This window comes from Accipiter gentilis, chromosome 24, assembly GCF_929443795.1.
Source record: "Accipiter gentilis chromosome 24, bAccGen1.1, whole genome shotgun sequence".
Taxonomy (NCBI): domain Eukaryota; kingdom Metazoa; phylum Chordata; class Aves; order Accipitriformes; family Accipitridae; genus Astur; species Astur gentilis.
Genome location: NC_064903.1, coordinates 5,082,292 through 5,094,857, shown reverse-complemented (window position 1 = coordinate 5,094,857; position 12,566 = coordinate 5,082,292). Strand labels below are relative to the sequence as shown.

Genomic DNA, 12,566 nt, shown 5'->3' with positions numbered 1-12,566 from the left:
ACAGGGTCATCACCCGCGGGGGGCCGGGACACACGGCGGGGAAAGGGGGGGGGGGATTGGGGGGGGGGGGGGGCCGCTGCACCTCGCCACTCACCCTGCGCGCCCCGCGGCCGGCGGAGCAGGGGCGCAGCCGCGGCCCATCCTTCAGGCAGCCTGCAGGGAAGGCGGAGAGGACGCAGACCGGTTACGCGCCGCTGCGCCCGCCGGCTCCGCGCCGCCGGAGGAAGAGGAGGGCCCGCCGCCGTCACTCAGGGCGGGCCCCCTGCGCGGCCGACCACCGCCGCCGCCGCTCACCTCCGCGGTGCGGCCGCTCCACCGGCTCCTTTCCCCCCCCCCCCCCACACACACACACACGCCCTCCCCGCTACAACGGAAGACCGAGGGTGTCTCGCCCTGCGGTGAGCGGCCGGGCTGGCCCCACCGGCGCTCGGGGTCGGTTCACCGCTTACGCTTCGCTTCCCGCCGCTACCCCGCGGCGCCCCGGCCCCTTACAGGGCACCCGCCGCCTTCCGCTCGCCGTGCCGGTACGCGCCGTGCCAGAGCGTGCCCGGGCAAAAAAGTTTACGCGGTTCTTCGCTGAAGCGTCGCACCTGAGCGGAGCCGGGCGGGACGGGACGGGACTGAAGCGGGCGAGCCGCGGCGGACACCCCCTCACAGCCCCGCACCCCGCCGCCCAGCCCCTCCTGAGGTGCGACCCGGCACTGCCAACAGCTTCGCCCCCTGCCCTCACACACCGAGGTGCTTCCGCTCGAGAAAATAGTCCGGGGTCCAGCGGCTGCCCGCCCGGTGGAGGTGCGGGGCGGGGAGAGGCAGGCGCCCGCCCTTCGAGCCGACAAAACCCCGGCGCCCACGGGGGAAGGGTGGTGGCAGCAGCGGGGAACCACGGTCCCCTCAGAGCGGGGCGGCAGCGCGCCCTGCCCCGCACACCACACGCGCGCACCCTCCGCCGGCGGCCGCCCGCCCGCCCGCCCAGGGTGCGGATGAATACTGGTGGGGCAAGTAGTCCCGGGAGGACTTGAGCCGGGAGAAGCGGGCGACTGCGGCAGAGGGGCGGGCGCTGGCGTCGGGGCGGCCGGCGGGAGCCGCCTGGAGGGAGCCGAGCTGCCCCGCCGGGCTATGCCCGCGCCTCAGGGCCAGCCCCGGAGCTCCTGAGCGGGCAGGATGGAGCCGCGGTGGAGGAGCCGCAGCCTGGCTGCCGGCTGCCTGGTGCTGCTGCTGCTGGGGTGCTGGGGGCCGGAGGAGGCGGTGGCGGCGGTGAGTGCGGGGCGCCCTCCTTGTTCTCCTCAGGCGCTGCCCGGCGCCGCTGTCCCTGTCGGGCGCGGCGGCGGCAGCGCAGAGCCTCGGGGCGGGGGGGACGGGCACCTTTGGAGCCTTTTCGATAAGCGGGGTGGCCGAGGGTGGGCTCCCCGGTGGGCAGCGCTGCGGCTGAGGGGGGGGGGGGGGCGCCCGCAGCGGGCCGCGGCCCCCTGACAGGAGCCCGGCGGCGGCGTGAGGCCGGGCCGCGGGCGGGAGGGTCTCTCGCCTCTCTGCCCTCAGGTGTCGGGGGGCTCCCGGGCGGCCTTTTTGAGGGCAGTGCCCGTCCCCGGACAAAGGTTTCTCGGCGCTGCCGGCGTCGGACCGGCTCTCGGCGGTACCCCCGTGCCGTCGGTACGTCTGGGTCCGCCGGCGGCTGCGGGGAGGCAGGAGGGAGCGTGAGTGCGAGGCGGGCGAGCTTTTGTGTGTGCTCTGAACCCGCTGTTCCTCCAGGACAAAGGAGGAAAAATCCACCCCCTCCCGCCTTCCTCCCCTAAAGGACCTTCGTGAAGAGGTGTCTGAGCTCTTGCCAGCGAGCCTTCACCTGCATCTGTAAGTCCCACCTGGACGTGGCAGGGAGCCGGATGCTTGTGGGCACGGTTTGCCGGAGGACTACGCCTCAGACTGTGACTTGGTTTTCCTGAGGGCTGTATTTCTGCTTTCTTAAAACCCAAGTTGCGATGCTAGCGGAGATGGTAGATGCGTGCGGTGTTGCAGAGGGTGCACAGTAGGTGGCCTGGAGAAGAATTTTGTTTTCTCTCTTTGGGAGAGGGATGCTATCCCAGCTTCCCTGGAGCGGCTGGGCCTTGAAACTGAGAGGAGGGAGAGGTGATCCCTAGCTTCCCGTTTCAAGGTACTTGACTAAGACCTTCAGCTGTTAACAAGTGGTGAGATTAACTAAGAGGTTTGTACCTTAACGTGGGTTAATTTCAGATTTTTACAATCCCTTCCTCTGGCTGTTAACTTTTTTAAAGTTTTTTTGGAAGGGAAAATGAATCCAGATTTCTGTTGTTACTCTCTAGTTGAAAAATCATAATATGTTATGGTAATAGGTGTAGACTACCTTTCTCCTACTTCCCCTGTCCGATTTGTAGTTAGAGCTGACAAAACCTTATTTGTCTTGAACTCTCCTTTGAAGTGCATTCCTTTACAGTGAAACTTTGCAGACCTTTCATCTGCCCTTCCAAAAAAGCAAAGACCAGCTGTAATATACTCCCTTCTCCTTCTACCCCTCCTTCTTACCATGCCCAGGTGTGTTATCCAAGTGTAAGCGATACTAGTGTGCCACCAGTACTTATTGATTTGGAGAACTGCTTTGTCTCCACATTGTCTGTAATACTCGTTCTGCTGTTCTGTTAAGTACCACCTCACATCAGGCTCCCTCCCATAACTTCCATCCCCAAAGAAGGAATTCCTACCTACAGGACTTCACTATTTTAGCCGGCGGGGGTTGAAGATGGGGAGGTTTGTGTGCATAAATGTGGCCCTTTTCTTTCCTCAAGAAAGCACCCAAGCAGAGTTTCATGCGTGCAATTGGTGGGAATCTGTGGGGTCTGGGAAGGGGACTGTGCTAGGCTGACCCTGTAGGCAGTCTTCTGCTTTGGGAGAAATGAAGAAAAGAGAAAAAGCAAGGGTGGAGTTCCTGGTTCTTAACACCACCTTGTGCTACAGTCTCTCTTTTAGGATAAGTCCCCCTGAGGATTTACTACCCCAGTGAGATAAGATTAACTGAAGACCCAAGGGCTAGTGGGAGTGGGGGAAAGAGAGCTACCTCTGTTCCAACCTACATAAGTCCCACTGACATTTTGTCATAAGGGTCTAATGGTTTCTTGATACTTGGGTCTTCTGGTATCTTTGAATCTCCCATGATGATAACGCTAAATGATGCTGATCCTTATTAATGAGGATCAGCGTTTTATTTTTCTCATTGTCAGAAAGGGTTGAATTAACACTGTAGCAGTATGCTTGATACGCATTGTCTCTTCTGTGACTTTTATTTTGGGACCTTGTATCAGAATCCTTCCCGTTTCCCCAACAGGATAAATCTGGTGGGACAAGTTTAACTCATTCTGGTGTCCTTGCTCCAGACCATTCAAATAGTGCATATGGCTATGTGATCAGTTACAAGGTGACAGAGTACAGTTGAGTTATCTGCCAATATGGACATCATAAGGACATTCCAATAACTTATTAAAAAAAAAAAAAGCCAAAACTTCATACACAAATAAGGATGAATTTAATTGTTCAGATTTTATTGCTGGGTTTCCATAGCCCATTATCTAAACTTGGTGAGTAGTATACAGATCATGCTATGCACTCTTCTGCAAGACTCATTGTTGATGTAGAATGAAGTGTCTAACTACTGAGGAACAGTGTAAAAGTAGCTGGGAGTCTGCGAACAGTCTTACTTTAGAGTGGGAGAATGAATGAGGTGGAAGATGGTGTCATCAGTGCATGAAGTGATTTCAAGTTACAGTATAAAAAAGTCCTTATTTGTTGTACGCTTTCATCGGAGGGTATGAGTGCTTATAATGTATGTTGAGGGACAATATTATTGAGTGCCTTAGTGGTTTTAATATAAATCTATATACATGTATATAAGCCAATTAGCTCTTCCTATAAGCAGATTTTTTTCCTTTCCTGGCAGGTTTACACTTGCACTGTTATAGAAAAGTGATTGCAAATTGTGACTGAGAAATCTATTTAATTAAAGAACATAGATGGACTAGATTCTTGAATTGTGCTAATCTACAAAACTTACTTGAAGTTGGTGACTATCTGTTGGTTTATATTGGAAAAAGTTTCCCTCATAGTTAAGGCCTTGGTTTTTAAAGCTTAAATAGACTTTGTCAGCCCAAAAGTTATTAAAGATGAAGTAACTTCTGCAATGTCTCTTTTTCTTTGCCTTCCATTATAACTCCAGTTTGACTGAAAGTGTGGGGGTGAAAACAGTTGATCAAATATGGTGAGGCAGGCTGGCAAGATGGGCATCATTTGTGTTTAAGAAGGTAAAGTATTATTCATTAAAGTTCTCTAAGTTTAGCTGAGATTTTGTTTTTTTCTTTCAGAGGTTACCATGTATATAAATACATGCTACTGTGTCATTAATTACAATGTACTTGATTAATATGGTTAACCTGTAAATAATGGTCATCTGTGTTTTTCTTGTTTGTCCTAACTATTTTATCATGGTAGCGGTGGTGGTTGTTACTATTTCCCATTTCATAACTGGTTGCGGCTCTTTCTAGTTATGAAAGCTAGGTCTGTAAAAGCAGAAAGAAATGGATGCTGGCTTTTAGGATTCAAGAAGTATTTCATCCTGAAATTCCGTGGATGTGTCTTGATTAGTCATGCACAAGACTGTTTCATAACATCAAGACTCAAGCCCTCCCGCTTGCAACTTGTCATTTGTCCTGTGTTTTGCTTTTAACCTTTCATGGCTCTTAGTTAAGATACATAGTAAAAGTTGTATCTCTGTGTGTTCTGGCACATACTAAAATACAAAGAAATCAAAGGAATCCTGAATGAAACTTAATGTAAAAGCCATTTGGACCATATGCGGCTATGTATACAAAATCATTATGTATCTTATTAAATTTTTCCACATGATGGAAATGGACTGATAGTTCTGTTGAAACTCCTAGGCTTTAATTTTCTGTCCATGAATGAATTAATCTACTCACTGAAAGCAATTATTTAAGTCACTTATACTTTTTTTTTAAGTAGAAAGGGAAATTTTCCTAGGACATAGTGTTACTTGGTTTATTTAACAGCAAATATAAATTTCCATAGTGATCTTTTTCTACTATGAATAAACAATAATGCTTACCGCACTGTAATTAGTTGCTGTTGGTAGAACATGTGGAAACTTTTCTGTATTACAAAACAACTGAAATCAGTAAGAACGCAACAAATCTAACACGCATATTTTCTATCTGGGGCAAAGTGCAGTAAGGCATCTGTTCTGCGCATACAGCGAAGATGTATTGTGCATTTTTACCTTTCATTCACTTAGATTAAAATGCTTCCTTCTCTAATTGCATCGATTGTGTAAACTCTCCACTGATATCACCACATAAGAAGATATTTAGATAACACTTACACATTCTAGGAATAGCATTATGCAAGCGTACTGAATGGAAAGTAGCCTCTGCCAGTAATGATAGTACCAGACAAATTGCTTTGAATGAAGACGCTCCTTGCTTATCTGTTTCATAAGGCTGTATGGACTCAGTAATGTTTAAAACCACTCGGGTGCTTTTAAGTTCTTGCTATATGCAGTGTTTGGCTATCTGATGTTGACTGCAGACTTTTCTGTGCTGTAAACCATGTCTTCTCAAGAGTATCTAAAATAAAACTTGTCCAAAAGATATAGTGCTGGTACAGTTTTAAGGATTCTTAAGCAGCATCCTTTACCCTCCTGTGAAAGGTTAGCAAGGCAATTAAACCTTATTAAATATCACTGGTCCATTGCAGCTTCTGAAAAAGGGAATGTGCTGAGCATCCTGGTCATGTAATAGCAAAGTGTGTGGTATCTGGAGGAAAAGCTTCAGTGTAATGTGAAATTATCAACAGAACAAACATAGCTGAGCTGAAGAGGAAAGGGTCCTGTTATAAAAAGAATTCTAATGCTTATTTTAAAAAAACAATTGCTTTGCAGTTGTCTCAAGTCTTTCTTGCAGAGCTTAAGTCTTTCTTTGAGAACTTGTGAGGAGATGCAAGAAGGAAAAACTGGGGCATGTGATCTTAATTTTAGGAGAGATGGATATTGGACAATTGGTAATTGCAAAGCTATATTGCAAATGAAACATTTTAGCTTAAACTTGCTAATGCTTCGGTCTCCATCTAAAAGGTGTGATGCTTAAACTGTAACGTATTAATAGACATAATTGTAGTCTGCTTGGAAAGGACTTTGATACTGTGTGATTCTCACTTATGAAACTCCATCTCTGTTGCCATGATTTGAGTGGGAGACTGGACTAAATACCCTCCTGAGGCCCCTTCCAGCCTGAATTATCTTGTAAGTCTAAAACTATGAGAGAGTATAGTCGTGCTCAGAGGTGTAGTTTCTGTTGAGACAACTTACATATCCTGTAGTCAAAAATTATTCATAGTTTTGTAGTTAAATTGTGAGTTGGAAGGCTTGTATTTACTTAAATGCTGTTTTTAGTTCCAACTAATCAAGAAGCTATCTCTTAAGCTGTCAGCACAGCAGCACTCAGAATTTTAATTTTGTATTCTGCTTTTGTGGAGAGTGTCTTATGCAGTGTGTGTTTGTATGTGTATTATTCTGTTTTACTGTAACAAAAGAAAAATAAATTGTGGTGGCGATATTGACAATGAGGGTTTTTTTCACCTGAAGTGTGTGTTTTAGGAGTCAGAGAAGAACTCTAAAGCTATGGATTTTGGCTGACTTGAAGGCGATAACCTTCAAGGCTTTTGGTTATTGCAGCTCTGTTGTTGAAGGAGACAAAGAGAAATCCAGTTTGGAGAGGAAGAAAAATAGTTTAGTCTCATCTGTATTTTGTTTCTTTTACCTAATCTCTACAGAGAATTAAAATGTCAGAGTTGAATTTCAATCTCTTCTCTCTCCTGGCACTGTAAAAGGCATCTGTGTGCAACACACTTAATAGGTATTTTACTTTTGATTCTAGTTTATCTACAAAATTATTCTCTTTGCAGGTCTAGCTATATGCCTCAAAACTGTTCTACTGTAGTCTAATATGAGCCCACTGTATGCTAGATAAGCTTTGCTATTGCAGGTCTGCTGAAACCCCTGCTTTCCCTCCTGTTAACTTTCCCTGAGATAAGCAAAGCTCTATTCACTTTCCTGCCTGAAAACAGGCTAGTAAGTCTTTTTGCCAGTGTTTTTACCTGTCAGGACTTTCTGCTGAAATATATTAAACACATTGGAAAGTGTGTTTATTCTAGGACTAACTTTAGTTGTTATGAAGGTGAATCTTCATTTTAAACCACACTATTAGAGAAAGATATTTATGCTGTACTGCTTTCTAGGGAATTTGTATGCTTTTACAACCCTTAGTTGCAGCTGAGGTGTATGTAGAAGGAATGGTGAGCATGGATGAAATCCTTGGTTTCTGTTAAAATGCTTCACTGGTATGAAACAAAGACTTTAATCTCTTTCCATCTCTTTCTCTACTGTAATAGTTGTATCCCTCACCTCCTTGTGTTGCATTTGGAAATGTAGTTATGGTAGGTAAGATCACCTTCTTGGCTCTGGTAGAAGAACTTGAAAGATGACTGGTCCATTTGGGCCTCTTGCACAAGGTTAAGGTAAGACACTGCTGATTGCTTCAGGCTCACTTGAGAGCCATGGCAAATAATCAGCAGAGCTATATTGGAATGGCTTCATTTAAGAGCTTGAGATTGTAGAGCAGTTTGTGAGAAAGGTAAAGCTTGATAGAGGTCCTTCAGCTCAGTGTTTTAGGAACTACTGCTCTAAGTGACATAAAAACACTAAGAAGATGTTATAACTTATATGGAAAATTAAGCAGAACTACACAGACTCCTTTCTAGCTTAATTTTCAATTTGACTAACTGCCTTTCTGTGTGGTTACTGGGCTAGATGAAAATACAAGAACCTTAATGTGCTAAACATAAAATCTGGCTTTATTTGGCAACCATAGTGCTAAAGTGAAGCAACTTGCCAATATTTGTACTGAGAGAAAGGCCGTGAGCTTTGAATATCAACACTGTGTGGTTGGGGTTTGGGTTTTTGTTGTTTTTGACAGACTCCTGTTTCTTCTTAAAGTCTTTCAGGAACCTCAAGTACCTTAGAGGGCTGGCAGCATCGAGTGGAAGGGTGTCAGAGATGTTGTGTTTTACATTTGATAACTTGTTACCTGTATGCCATCTACAGCTGGTAGTTATAAGCCTGGGAATCCAAAGCTACCTGTTCATCTTGTAGCACATCCCTAAATACAAATTAGGTTTCTTATACATAAATGTGTGCACTGGTAATATGCATTGGTACATTGTATTTAATAAAGTGCAGTTTGGATTCTTTTGTGAACAGCAGGAAATAAGATAACTGAGTTTCTCTTGCAACTCAAAACTTAAGAAAAATCCCTGAGCACTTGATGATAATGATGGGTTTTGAGTGATGTGTCAAGTCCTTAGTAAGGTGTTTGGAATAATCAGTTACCTGGTTTTCATTCCCAAGCTCTGATCTGGGAAGGCCATCCCTTTCTACCCTGTTACTTTGCTTAAGAGCCTCTGAAACTCCTGTGAGAAGGGTGCTGGGGTTTTTTGCTTGCCTATGATGTTATAGGCTGGCAATCTTTTTCCCCTTTTATCAACTGCTTCATGCTGTTCTTATAGTAGGAGTTTTCTACCTTTCTGTCTTAATCTAGCAGGATGTCTATCATGCTTCTTAATTTGTATACTAGTATAAACAGTATGATGCAAAAATGGTGACTTGGAATCCAGAACTACTTAGAAGACCAGTGCCAGGTGCATTGTTTTCATTCAAGTGTGGACTTATGGGTCCTACTATTTTAATAACTACCTGTTGCTAAACAAATCAACTTTATTAAACACTTTCTGGCAATATTTCTCATCTCCCTGTGTAGAAAAATTCTCTGAGTCCATATACTTCACCTTTATCCTAAACACTGTTTTCTTTGCTGTTTTCCTGATAGTAATACTCTTGTCCTTTCCCTATTTTTTTTTTAATCAAGGTAGGGAAATTGAGCGATGATTTTGATGACATGTACTGGACTTCCTGGTATTTCTTGAGTACTCTGAAAAATGTCAAAGTTTACAGAATGTTCAGAATAATTAATGTTATTACTCTCCTCCATTCTGGTTCCTAGCCTTTCTAACTCCTGCATTCTTGGTGAAAATATAACAAGTGTTAGTTATTAATTATATAAAGCTGTCAAGCTTAAGCAACCATTAGTTCAACACTTGCATTTGATTATTCTTTTGGCTTTACCTTGTTGGCAGTGAATGCTAATGTTCCTTCATTAAGGAAGAAATATGTTGACAACTCATGAAGAAGAGACTATCTAGCATCAGCCTGTGTCTACTAAACGCAGCATTGATTCTTCAGAAGCAAACCTTTCTCTTTAAGCACTGAAATCCTGCTGGTTTCCGATAGCGAGGAAGAAAATGACCACCCTGGGCAATGAACTGCACTCTTCCTACACCTTGAATTAAAGTAGCAATTATTAAAAACCATAATTAAATGGCTTTAAGTAAAGCAATGAAAACTAATGTGACCTGCAGGCAAGGCTAGGCAGATCTTCAGCTCCCAGAAAACTTGGTTTTGTGACAAGAAATGCCACTGCAAAACAATGTCTGGATGAAGGAGCTATGAACTCAGTTTAAAAACCTTTTAAAAATAATCCTTTTTATGGGGCAGTGATTTTTCTTGAGTCAACTTACTTTGAACCAACCTGTTATACAGAATGACAGCAGAAGCCATTGTTTCTGAAAGGCAAAGTAACTTTTAGCTGTCATTCAGACAATGTGAATTGACTTAATCGGAGAAAATACTTTTTCTGAATTAGCTTAAGAACACTTCTTTTCTTGATTGAACCTTAAAGGGCAAAGGTATTCAGAAGGAAAAGGAGGCTTCTTCATTGGACTGAAAAATGAGAATTTCTATTGGGCTTCTCGTATCTCTTTTCATCTAGTCACTGTGTAGTCAGACATGAGGATAAAACCTTGAGGTTTCTGCAAAACAATTACTTTTTTTTAATTTTTAAGTCATTAAATATTTAAAACAACAAGTAGAGAATCTAGAGAGGATGAGAAGTTGCAAGGCTTGAGTGTTTTTTGGTTAGTCAGCTTAACTTCCAATATTTATTCAGCACGTTCTTGGTGGGGAAAGTAGTGCCATGAAAATCTCCAGAAGCTGTGCCTAGCGTCTGCCCAGGCAAACAGTGAAAACATCAATATAAAAATTTATATTTGTGTCGATGGGGTGGGTTTTGTATTTTTGACTGTAGGGAAAGTGTATATGTGGTGTCATTTAGTTTCTGATCCAGAACGCTTATGGAAATTTATTAGCAATAGAATTGGTGACACCCTTCCACATGTGCATACACATGGACAAAAATCTTGAAAGTATCTTTTCTGTTCTAAAAGCTTACAAACCCTTAAAGCAGTAGTAGTAACAAAGTGTTAAAACATGTACATCTAAAGTATGAATTTTTGTACCCTAAGTGAACCTAGAAAATTCCTTAACTCTAGGCTTGAATGAGAAAATGCTTGTTGACAGGTCTAGTCATGCTCAGAAAATGTGTATTTTTAGAACATCAGCATACTGTACCTAAGAGTGAGAATAATCAAGCAGGTCACTTTAAAGAACCTTAAATTGCTAATATACTACAGAAGTAATTGTAGACAAACAGCACTTTCAGTCATGACAGTGATGGAAATAGTATGACTTTTTTTTCTTCTTTTTAAACAGCTGGACTAAGCAAATGTGTTTAACATCAATAAGATGATGGATTGCTGTGACTGTATTGTCCTAAAACTCACTGTAAGCTTTTTAGTGACTTTTTTGTCTTGATGTCAGAAAGGATCGTGTTGATAATTTTGGTAGAAGATTATTTAAGATAGTAAGGAAGACCTTAAGCTTTTTGGTGGTGTTCAGGAGCATATCAGAGACAAACTCTTAGGTTATCAAACACTGATCCTGAAATGAAATAAATACTGTATTATCACCAGTTGCTAAAAGGGCTCAGAATACAAATACAGAAGGTGGATGTTTAAAGTGTAAAGATGAATTTCTGAATGCTAATCATTACAAATTGGTAATGAAGTCTGGAAAAAATATTCTTCAGTCAAGCAAGATTTTGCTGCACTTGAACAGCGGTTTTCATTGGTCATCATAAATATGCTGCCTAAGAAGCTTCAGTTACTTGCCACAAAACACTGTCATGCTGGCTCCTGAAAGAAGAAAACTGTCCAAACCAATGTGTATATTCAAAGTGCTGTAATCTTTGGACAAATTTCTCCAGCTTCTTGGCTCTCCACTTCAGACTGAGCGTTTTATTTCATGTCTCATACTGTGATAACAGATACTGATCAAATATTTGACATACCTGATACCTGAAATATGAGCTACAGTTGTACCTTGGTAATTCTTCTGGTACTGATTCTATATTCCATTCAGCTTTGCAGAGCTGGAGACTTTTAGTAAGTTTACTGTCTTCTCCTATGCTTCGCAGGAGAGAGTAAGCACAGAAAACTGTATTGGGTTTGTGCAGCAAAGTTTTTGTAGCTGGGGTGGGGGGTAGGGGCAGGCTACATGGGTGGCTTCTGTGAGAAGCTGCCAGAAGCTTCCCCCATGTCCGACAGAGCCAATGCCAGCCGGCTCCAAGATGGACCCGCTGCTGGCCAAGGCTGAGACTGTCAGCAATGGTGGTAGCTCCTTTGGGATATTGTGTTTAAGAAGGGGGGAAAAAACCTCCTGCTGTGTGACTGCAGCTGGGAGAGAGGCGTGAGAATATGAGAGAGAAAACCCTGCAGACCCCCAGGTCAGTGAAGAAGGAGGGGAGGAGGTGTTCCAGGCACCAGTGCGGAGATTCCCCTGCAGCCCGTGGGGAAGACCGTGGTGAGGCAGGCTGTCCCCCTGCAGCCCAGGGAGGTCCACGGGGGAGCAGATCTCCACCTGCAGCCCAGGGAGGAGCCCATGCTGGCGGTTGCCTGAAGGAGGCTGGGACCCCATGGGAATCCTGTGCTGGAGCAGGCTCCTGGCAGGACCTGTGGACCTATGGAGAGGAGCCTACTTTGGAGCAGGTTTTCTGGCAGGACTTGTGACCCTGTGGGGGACCCATGCTGGAGCAGTATGCTCCTGAAGGACTGCACTCCGTGGAGGAGACCCACATTGGAGAAGTTTGTGGAGGACTGTCTCCCGTGGCAGAGCGGAGGAGGAAGAAGAGGCAGAAACAATGTGTGATGAACTGACCACAACCTCCATTCCCTGTGCTGCTTTGGGGGAGGTGGTAGAGAAAAAAGGGAGTGCAGTTGAGCCTAGGAAGAAGAGAGGGGTAGGGGGAAGGTGGTTTTTTTTTGTTTGTTTTTATTTCTCATTACCCTACTCTGACTTTTGGCAATAAAATAAATTAATTTCCCTGATGTGAGTCTCTTTGCCTGTGATAGTAATTGGTGAGTGATGTCTCCCTGTCCTTTTCTCAAGCCATGAGCCTCTCTTTTATATTTTCTCTTCCCTCTCCAGCTGAGGAGGGCAGTGATAGAGTGGCTTGGTGGGCACCTGGTGTCCAGCCAAAGTTAACCCT

The 12,566-nt window shown here is 44.6% G+C and overlaps 2 protein-coding genes across 3 annotated transcripts in view; one reads left to right on the top strand and one right to left on the bottom strand.

Moving 5' to 3' along the window:
* COL4A6 (collagen type IV alpha 6 chain) overlaps positions 1-206 on the bottom strand; it is a 141,373-nt gene extending 141,167 nt beyond the window's left edge. The window contains exon 1 of the mRNA XM_049827301.1: positions 95-206. Within this exon, the coding sequence (XP_049683258.1) occupies positions 95-141 (47 nt within the window). The 5' untranslated portion in view covers positions 142-206. The remainder of the gene's footprint in view (positions 1-94) is intronic.
* Positions 207-1,059: 853 nt separating this feature from the next.
* Positions 1,060-12,566, top strand: part of COL4A5 (collagen type IV alpha 5 chain) — an 87,644-nt gene continuing 76,137 nt past the window's right edge. For both annotated transcript variants that reach the window (XM_049827810.1, XM_049827811.1), the window contains exon 1: positions 1,060-1,254. In XM_049827810.1, the coding sequence (XP_049683767.1) occupies positions 1,162-1,254 (93 nt within the window). In that variant the 5' untranslated portion in view covers positions 1,060-1,161. The remainder of the gene's footprint in view (positions 1,255-12,566) is intronic.